At 51.0% G+C, this 9564-nt stretch overlaps 3 protein-coding genes across 3 annotated transcripts; 2 read left to right on the top strand and 1 right to left on the bottom strand.

Annotated features, from left to right (window-relative positions):
- Positions 1-443: 443 nt before the first annotated feature.
- On the top strand, positions 444-1263 carry PPTG_11187 (hypothetical protein; the record flags this gene model as incomplete). The annotated part of the gene is made up of 2 exons (XM_008907475.1): positions 444-1098; positions 1175-1263. 2 exons carry the CDS (start codon positions 444-446, stop codon positions 1261-1263), a joined length of 744 nt encoding a protein of 247 aa, XP_008905723.1.
- Positions 1264-3170: 1907 nt separating this feature from the next.
- Positions 3171-6553, top strand: PPTG_11186 (TKL protein kinase). The gene has a single exon (XM_008907474.1). It carries the CDS (start codon positions 3365-3367, stop codon positions 6431-6433), a length of 3069 nt encoding a protein of 1022 aa, XP_008905722.1. The 5' UTR covers positions 3171-3364; the 3' UTR covers positions 6434-6553.
- PPTG_11185 (trimethyllysine dioxygenase) lies at positions 6508-8147 on the bottom strand. Its single transcript, XM_008907473.1, has one exon. It carries the CDS (start codon positions 7937-7939, stop codon positions 6632-6634), a length of 1308 nt encoding a protein of 435 aa, XP_008905721.1. The 5' UTR covers positions 7940-8147; the 3' UTR covers positions 6508-6631.
- Positions 8148-9564: the final 1417 nt, after the last annotated feature.

The raw sequence follows: 9564 nt of genomic DNA, 5'->3' as shown, positions 1-9564 counted from the left end.
GGGGGGGGGGGGGGGGGGCTTAAACTGAGAGTAAGAAGCGGCTAGGGTTATCCTATTCAACAAGCGGGTATTCTTTAATCAAGCCAATCAAACTCAATCAATCTACTCGGAAACCCTCATTCAAGAAGTCTCCCGCCGCGGAATCTGCGCCAACGTTAGCCCTTATTGTCTGGTTGACGGCCTGCTGAGCAGTGTGCATGTACTCGCGACGACGCAGGTCAATTGAGGGGGAATGGTGCATCTGCCTATTCTAAGAGGGACTGTCGCCCGTTTGGGTTAATTCCCCGCCAGATAATATAAAAAGTAAGTGCCTGACGTTCTTATCTACAATACTCGACCGTGCTGTGTACTTACCTCCCAACAGTTTGTTTGTTTTACGTGCTAAATATAGGTTACTCTATTCTACATAATAAACATGTTTGACCCATTTAAGCATTTGAACCATGGAGATTCCACTGCCAGGTGAACTGCGTTGTGAGCTTACAGTGAAGACTGGAAGACCGCTCGAACGCTGCCGCGATAAAGGCGTTGCGCTGTCGTTTGACATCTCGGTTTCAGAAGGCTACGATGTTCTAAGAGCTAAGGTCAAGTCGGCTTTTGCCACAAAGGAGCGTCTAACCTGGAACGACGGACTTAATGTATACATCCGACTTGCGAAGAACGCCCCTCAAAAGGCGTTCGTGAAGATGGATCAGGACGGCTTTATGCCTCTGCTACGGACTGCCTGGCGGAACGCTCGGCTGCGTCGCGGTGGACACGTTGACTTTGGGCTAGACATTTTTGTGCATATAGAGAAAACGAAGCGAGTGCCAACTGCTACGCTCCATCGTGCTACAGAAAACCGCGTGCAGCAAGTACTACCACGAGTCCAAGAAGCACTCCAAGCAGCCAATGTACCCTTCGGTCCCGCTACTCTACGTTATGCTGCTACAGCACAAGCCAGATTACCCGACGGAGAAGCCGTGCGTGTACCGAACAATACTACGTTTCAGCAGTTGCAGCACATCGACAGCCTCGAGCAAGAAGCTAGTACGGCAACCAGGGAACCGGATGAATTTCGCACCGATTCAGGTTATCCTAAACGAAGCAACACTAACGGTACGTATGCGAGTGGAGGATATTAGGTGTGCACTGGGACTGCCATTATATCCGCTCTGCCCTCCTTTTCGCCCAGTATCCGTGTTCGTTCCGCCCCCGGAACAAGATATGGACGATGTTGATCATGCACTCAGCGACGATGGAGTTGAACAAATGTCGGTTTAAACAAGACAATACAATTTATCTTGCAATGTTAAGAGCGGCTTTTAAATATCCACAGTGTTTGTAGAGTCCATACCCGACGTGATCGTGCACCTTGGTGCATTCCCTTAGTGCCGCATTAATAACCGAAATTGGAGCCTCCTTGAATGCAAAGCCTGCATTTTTGATGATCCAAACGTTTTAGCAACGAAAACCCCACCTCAATGGGATTCAGATCTGGTGAGTAGGGAGGCAAGAAGAATAGTAGATATCCCGTGGAGTGTACGAGCTCTTGTAGCTCCTGGTACATGTGTATCTTGGCGTTGTCGAGGACCATAATGAACCTAGGCAACGGCCATCGGTTCAAATAAGGCGCAATCTTAGTTGCAAAAGCCTCATGGAACTGTTTTCTTGTAAAAGTGTCGAAAGTGTGTCCCCAGGAAAAAAAGCCATGTACGTCCAATGCCGCGAGTACAGATATCCGTTGGCCACGAGATGACGGTAAGTTGACTACAGTCGGTGTACCCCGTTTCGACCACGCATAGTTTCGCAAAACGCTTCTACAATACGCAAAACCAATGATTAGCAAAATATTATTTAAAAATTTAATAAAAAAAACAAACCTTCCGTCTTTTGAAGTCTCGTCCACGATGACAAGTTGCTCAGGGCCACTGTAAAACGGTAGAAGTCGGTTAGCGTACTCGTGACGTTCACGAGGAGCTGACTCACGTGCACGCTTAGTTAGCTTTTTTTCTTGTAAGGTCTAAGTCAAACTGTAGAGCACGGCATATTGAAGCCGCGGATGTGTTTTTTTACGTGGCCAAACCGGCGACGTAGCTCAGTTTGGAGCTCTTCAATGTAAAAGCAGGGATGCGCTTTGACGTATTTCTCCACAAACATCACGACCTCTTGAGGCCAATTGCTGCTACGCTGTCGGAGTTGTTTCTTTTCACAAGGCAATCCTGTCTTATTAAATCTTGTAATCCAGCGACGGATAGTGCGTTCGTGGCTTCCAAAAAGTGTACCAGCCATTGTTGCATCCATGCCATACACATAAACGAGTACAATTGCTCTCCAACGTAAGTCGCCTGAGTAAGTCATGCTAAATGCAGCCTGTTTCCGAACGGCCAAGAAATTGCCGCATTCGGATGGAGAGGCTGGTTGGCTGCGGACTACGGCCAGCTATGTCGATTTTGATTGGATCTACTAATCAGATAGTTCCTTATTCGTTGGTACTGTCCTCATAATACGAGCTCATTTACCTAACCCTTATCCTTAGTGCCTTTGTTACTCTGAGCATAAGAGCTCGTTTTGGACAATTCGGTTGAAACGCACAATATTTTACGGCACTAAATTGCTTGCCTGTGTTGTTTCTAGTGTCAAAAGGGCTGATGTGTTGCTGTAAGGCCTGTCGTCTTGTCGAACTTATGTTTCCGTAACGCCGTTCACTATTAATACTCATATTGCAGTACACTCAGTACTGCGTACCTAATAGGTTTGCAATTTCATCACCGAACTGATTACTTCAACGTACCCGTGGCCGTAACGGCACCCATCGCAAATGTGGACTGCTCGTTGTTGTGGATCCCTCACCAGCAAGCCTCATTGCTGGTCGACTCGACCGTCGAGCCCTGGTCGTGCGGGCACAATTTGCTCCAGGTGGCGCGTCGGAACTCGGCGCTGGTGGTGTTGCTCCTTTATCGTACTGGCCTTCTTTACGCGTCCAGTCTTTGGCCTCGACATAATCAACGCCCAGCGTTGTGTACATTACATCACGCGCTAATTTACTTGGCTTCACTATGCTCAATGTCAGCCATGTGTTCCTTGCCCCTCCTCTCTGCATTCGCTTTGATCAGATGGTCCATACAGCGCAATAAACCAAAACCTCTGAACTCTAATTTACCTTTCTATTCAAGTCTTACACTGATCTCCACAAACGTCGTTTTTCACCTGTCATTATCGATTTAACTCCAATTTTTAAGGCCAACACCACGCGTCCTCGCTCTTCGTTGCGGAAAGACAAGAACGGGGAAGGCGGCTCCGCCTCAATTACCAGCCCCGCGCACGACGAAGGCCGCTCTCGGGGGTCGTGCATCTCACTCGAACGTCGCGCGTCTCATGCCCCATGGCCTCCGTCGCAGCCCCCGACAAGCGGCGCAAGAAGCCGCGCCCTCCGCCGCCTCTGCTGCCACTGGAGTCACGCACCAGCGATTTCCCCACGGGCTCATCCGAGTCCTCGGTGGTTCCAGAACTGCCCGCGACCTTCGACATGTCGGCCAATAGTAACGCTAGTACAGCCAGCGAGATGACTAGCACCAGTAGCACTAGCGCCAGCAGCTCCAGTCGAGGCATCAAGTGGTGGAAACGCGTGACAGGCATGAGACCAAAGAGACGACGCACAGCCAGTCGAGAGGACCGACGCAGCCTCGACCAGGAGTTGTATGTGAGGAGCATTCTCGAGTCCTATGCGTCGTCTATGAGCTCTAAAGACAGATATTCGACCAGTAATCCACAGTTCTCAGTAGACGAGAACAGCAGCAACAGCAGCAAGAAGAGCAGTGAACGAGTGTCCAGGAGACGAAGAGAAGAAAGAGACAAGACAGATACACAGGACGTTACTACTATTACTACTACAACTACAGCTACAGATTCAGACAGGAGAGAGGACAGGGACTCCGATTCACCTGCCTACATGGCGCACTTTACGCCCAATGGAGACACAGCACAGGACGAACACCGCGTGGATATGGACAATCACTCTCAACCACATCTTACAGCAGGAGTGCCGGGACTTAGCAGTGGCTCAAGCCCTGGGCCTTACGATGACGTGTTGGACGACGGACCGTTCGCCCCCAGTTCAGTTAGTGACGATGAAGACAGGAACAGGAGGAGACTGCGACGACGCATGAAGATTGAGGCCATGCGTGCCAGGTTATTGGAGAAAAACCAGCATCGAGCGAGAGCCCGCAAGAAAATGTGCATCTTCATTGCGTGTATTGGCGTCACGTTGACAGCGTTCGTGGTGGCCGCAGTATTAATTGCCAGAGTGGGCGTGGAGATTCAGAGCAACTCGCTGGAAAGCAGTACCAACACAACAACGACCAATAGCAGCAGCAGCGATAATGACAGTGGCAGTGGCAGCGTCTTTGTGGTTTCTTCGGGTAGTATCGCGTCGGAGGCAGATTTTAGCCTGACAAATTCTGGCGCATCAGCGCTCGATGGATCGTCATCGTCTTCAGCGGATTCTGACGATGATTTGGCGTGGTCGGACTCGGACGATGACTACTCGAGCATTTATTCCAACACGTACACGTATATCCACTGCATCCTGATGGTTCTGTCGCTGTGGATGTCACTGGTCGTTGTGATCATGCACGTGACGTTCCGCAGTTTCCGCACATATTCCCACCCTTTCGTATTGGAGCTGAGCTGTGTGCAATGTGGCTATTGGATTACGTCTCTGCTGCGTGTGATGCTGGAGACGTCAACGCTGTCGGACATGACGTATCTTTTCTTCTGCATGTTCGAGTGTTTCTTCAACTTCGCGCAGATCTCGTTCACCTGTGCCATCGCCTTTAACATGTATCGATCGGTGGTGTCGTACGCAGATGTGTTGATGGACTCTCAGAGCGCCAAGCGCCGATATCGCCGGTACACAATGAATGTGTTGCTGCTCTCGGTCGTGGCCGCAGTGACATTGGCATTGGTTGGCTACCGGTCTGGAGATACGTATGATTACTACGACGAGGACGAATCCGAGTCAGGCTCATCGTCGGCAACAGAAGAGGAGATTCTGGACGAGGAGACCTTTTCACCTTGTCTGTACCCGACGTGTCGTCTCATCTTGTACGTATACTACCCGTTGTTGGCGTTTGCCTTCAATTTCATCTTCTACGTGCGCTTCAAACGCACCATTGGCGAGTCGTATCCGACTTCAGCTACGGGACGACTGAACAAAGTGGCGCGATCGTATCTGATCGTCTTCTTTGTATGCTGGGGCAGCCTCATTATCCTCACAGCGCTCAAAGTGGCGGACTCATCGAATGTTCCAACCATCGCGTCGTTTGTGATGCAGTCCATTTTTGACATTTTGGGTGTGTGTACTGCTGCAATCACCTTCACGAACTTCCATCGGTGCAGGAAGGCGTTCGACTTTGGCTTGTCACTTAAAGCCATTGACCCCAACAGTATCGAGTTCGATGATCCTGTTAATATCGTTGGTGAAGGAACGTTCGCTATCGTGCTCAAGGCGAGATGGCGACAAGGAGGATACATAGACGGATCTGTATCGCGATCCATTGAGGTGGCTGTGAAGACGTTTAAACACGCGCAGATGGAGTGCTTGGAACATGTCAAGGAAGAAGCCTATTTGTCGTCAAAGCTGGTTCATCCGTGCGTCATGATGACGTATGGTTGCTACACCAGCGGTATCAATCTCTACATCGTGTATGAATATCTGGGCGGTGGGACGCTACAAGATCTGATCGATGCCAACCGAACCACACCCTTCACGTACGAGCGAGGGCTGCGTTATGCTCATATGATCGCAGTGGGAATGCGCTTCTTGCACGGTCTACCTGTACCCATTGTGCATCGGGATCTCAAGCCACTGAATTGTATTTTTGACTCGGAGCAGGAGATGCTCAAAGTTGCCGACTTCGGTGAGTCTCGACTGCTACGCACTCGCGACGTGGTAGCTCCACGGCCGAATTTCTTCCCGTCAGCTGATGTCACTGTGCAGATGACAACCAACATTGGTAGTGCGTGTTGGGCAGCACCCGAGGTGTTGAAGGACGAGGCCACGTCCGAGTATTCGGTGAAGATCGATGTGTACAGCTTCGGCGTCATTTGCTGGCAGCTGTACACATGTGCTGTGCCGTATGCAGATATCCCTGGAAGTGTGTTGGCAGTGGCTGAGGCAGTGCTGAGTGGTGTACGCCCGCCGATCCCTCGGAACTGTCCGCGACTGTTTACAAAAATTATGAAGCGCTGCTGGCACGACAATCCGCTGCGACGTCCTAGTTTCGAAGATATTGTGCAGTTGTTGGAGATTGAGCTTACTGAAGTGCGACGACGACAATTGGCACGGGCTCATGGCAGGGGGAATGACTCGGTTATCGCTCCACCCACGCTTGATAGCAGCAACTTCGACGATACTGGACGTGCACAGGGAATGGAGGGTAGTTATAAATGAGCGTGTGAATTCGAGGTGAGCTCGCCTCTCATAGTTTTAGGAATGTCAGTATGTGAATAATGTTATCTTGAAGTCGCTTCAACTAAAAATTATTGTTTCGTTTAGATAAAAAGACCCAAAACTGTTGTTAATCTTCAAATTTTCTTGTTAAACTTATCAAGAGCAGACTCTCGTGTCTACCAAATTCAGCGCAAATGATTAAATGATGCCGAGTACGCGCAGACGGCTCTCATACTCCGTCCGGCCAATGTAGCAGCCAATGAGAGCTCGATCTCCGCCCTGGAAGGCGTGGCGGCCGTGCATCACGCGCTGGTTGTCCACGACGACCATGTCGCCCACCTGGAGTTTCATACAGAACTCCATCTCTGGTCTGCGCATGACTTCCAGCAGCTTGCGGTGTGCCTTGTAGAACTCACCCACCTCCTCGAAGCTCAGATGCGTCAACGGTGCACGGTCGTAGTCATTGTGCCGGAATTGCACGACGTTGCCAGCGTAGTCTACGCGGATAAGCGGCTCCATAGTAGCCAAGTGAGCGTCATTGTCCACAGTGAAGTAAGGAAGAGGGGTCGTGCTCAGCACGCGGAAAGCCTCAGGGTTCTCTTTCCTGAGTGTCTCCACCACGTGGAACGCGTCCACATAGCGACTCTCACCACCCTCGCCAGCCTGGGCCGCACAGTTGAAGATCTGCAGTCCAGGCGGGTCGCGGATGTACGTGCCATCAGTGTGGTGCAGCAGCTCCAAGTTCGTAGACGCAGTATCGTTGTATCCTTCCGCGTCGTTCGTGGGGTTGGTCGTCCACATCGTCCCGTAGATCGTGCGCAATACGAAGCCGATCTTCTTGGAGAATTTCTCCGTGGCTTCCATAGAGTTGGGCGTGTTGGACACACGCACTAGACCGTAGAAGTACAGGTCGCGCATGAGCGGCTCGATGTTATCGACGCACTTGTTGTAGTCGTGCGTGGGCAGCTTAAAATCGGCGCCTGCCCAGAGTTTCTGCGTCGTCAGGCGTGGCTGGCGATACGACTTCGGGTAGGGCGCAGTCTCTTCGTCGTCCGCGTTGCCTCCTTCCAATGCATACGCGTGATCACGCAGCCACTGCGCGTCAAACTCACTGGCCGTGCACCGAGTGCCGCGAACGGGTGCATCCCAGTCGATGGCCACAGCGCCACCGGCGTTCGTGACTTGGAGCCGGTGGAACGGTGTATTCATGAGGATGGAGGCTGTGTCTAGCTGGCGCTGGCGCGTCTCCGGGTGCATGCAGTGCTCGCAGCGGCAGTGGTCGCGCAGCCACAGCTTGTGGAACTTGGCGGTGGCGCCATCCTCGAACGTGACGCGCACGGCCTGCTCGTTAGCCAGCTCCACCACTTTAGTGATGCGCTCGTCCTCCTGCTGTTTGTCGACCAGCGCCGACGCGAACCTGCGTACACTCCAGGGCTGCAGCGCACTGGAGACGGCGACATTCGAGTGCAGCAGACTGCGCAGCGGACGGATCGCTTGTAGACGCATGTTTCGAGAGACTGGGGCTTGTGGACGACTCTAGACCTTCTTGGCGAACTCGGGAGTGATCGAGACTGGCACTTGAAGCTGCCAGAGACACGAAGACGCCGAGTTCTTGCCCGAGCGCAACGTGGGGCGGATATCCACCTGGACGAGTGACGACGCCGATGATTCGCAAGTTGAGACTACCACGCGACGCTGATTGGCTCAAGGCTTGAGGATCTGATAATGGCTGACGTGGCAACACAACAGTAATTCGTAGTCGTTTTTGGCAGTCGACTCAACCGTGCAGCGATATCCGATACAATTAGTGCTAAGATTGGAGGAAGATGAGGTGCTCGAAGAACTGGCGGTGAGCAGTATTAACTTTAGCGCATTGTGGCGACGTGGATATGAAGGCATGGTTTTTTAAAGCAAGTGAGGGCAAAGCAAAGCGTGATCCGTTCGCGTGTCTTCAGGAATTGCTTTGTCAACAGCGATGCGCACTTGAGTTTCTCTTGCGATAGGAAGTGGCGAGGATTGTCTGAGGTAAACAACCGCCGGTAACAGGGTTTAGATCCATGTAAAGCGCACCACCACTTGCACCATTTTACTCTGCTTTTCGATCGCACGTGATGCTCATGATCTCAGTGCCCAAGCCATGCTATAAACCCACCTGCCTTTTCTCGTTTTTGCCGGTCACCATTACATGAGCCTGGATTCGGAGCGGGTTGAAGTGAATCTCCAAATAAAAATGTTTTCCAAACTCCTTTCTTGGAGTTTTTGTTTAGGGATAAGTGACGCGATCGATGTTCTCCATAATACTATCGACATCACACTGAGATTGCCACTAAGTTATCGGTCTTCTCTCCACCAGCAGAATCACAAGCACACACACACCCTCGACGTTGACCCAAACTTACAAAGAAAATGAGCGAAGTAACATCAGCTCGGACAGCCTGGGCCTCGAAAACCACTCCAACTACTTCCCACAAGTCAAATATATCATAGTTCTGATCCCAGTCTACCGTCGGCAAATATCATTTGTCTGATCATCAACCGTTAAGGTCTGTTACCAGAGTAGCCACCTGAGCGCCTTGTTCGGATGATGCGGATACAGCAACCTCTCGAAGCCCATGGAAATACTTCACGTGCAAGGAAGTAGACAAAATAAAATGCCTCTACATATTCTTCAGAGTTCTAGTTCACTGCTAGTACTGGTTCCAGGGTTTGGGCGCCCATTTGCCAAGGTTTCTATGACAAGAGCAACCAGCTCTTCCGATACGCTTTCGCAATGTAGTTCTACAAGAATCCATTATGAGTACGAGTTCTGAACCGTGCAAACCCTAATGGCTCAGCAGGGCGTGTGAATCACACTGTGATCCACGACACTATTTCTTGCGCAGTGGGTTCAAACGATGCGTGTAGTAGACATGTGGGAATGCGAGCGAAACAAAACTCGCTTGCATACGCGAAATGGCAGGGCTGATCACATGAACCGTAAACCTTTGACAGCAATTCAAATGCCTGCTGACACCGGCAACAACTCTACTGCTGGCTAAACGAAGAGAAACGAATGTTATACATTTCACGAGAGACACAACACACGACCCAAAGCTGGAATTCTTCGAGACCTTGACTGTACGTCAACCAAA

The sequence above is a fragment of the Phytophthora parasitica genome, assembly GCF_000247585.1.
Source record: "Phytophthora parasitica INRA-310 unplaced genomic scaffold supercont2.26, whole genome shotgun sequence".
NCBI lineage: Eukaryota > Oomycota > Peronosporomycetes > Peronosporales > Peronosporaceae > Phytophthora > Phytophthora nicotianae.
Note: the sequence above shows the minus strand (reverse complement) of the source record. Positions and strands in the feature narration are given on the sequence as shown.

What these genes read in the sequence shown, in the direction of transcription:
- PPTG_11186 (XM_008907474.1), top strand. Translation starts at nt 3,365, where the DNA reads ATGGCCTCCGTCGCAGCCCCCGACAAGCGGCGCAAGAAGCCGCGCCCT.
- PPTG_11185 (XM_008907473.1), bottom strand. Translation starts at nt 7,939, where the DNA reads ATGCGTCTACAAGCGATCCGTCCGCTGCGCAGTCTGCTGCACTCGAAT.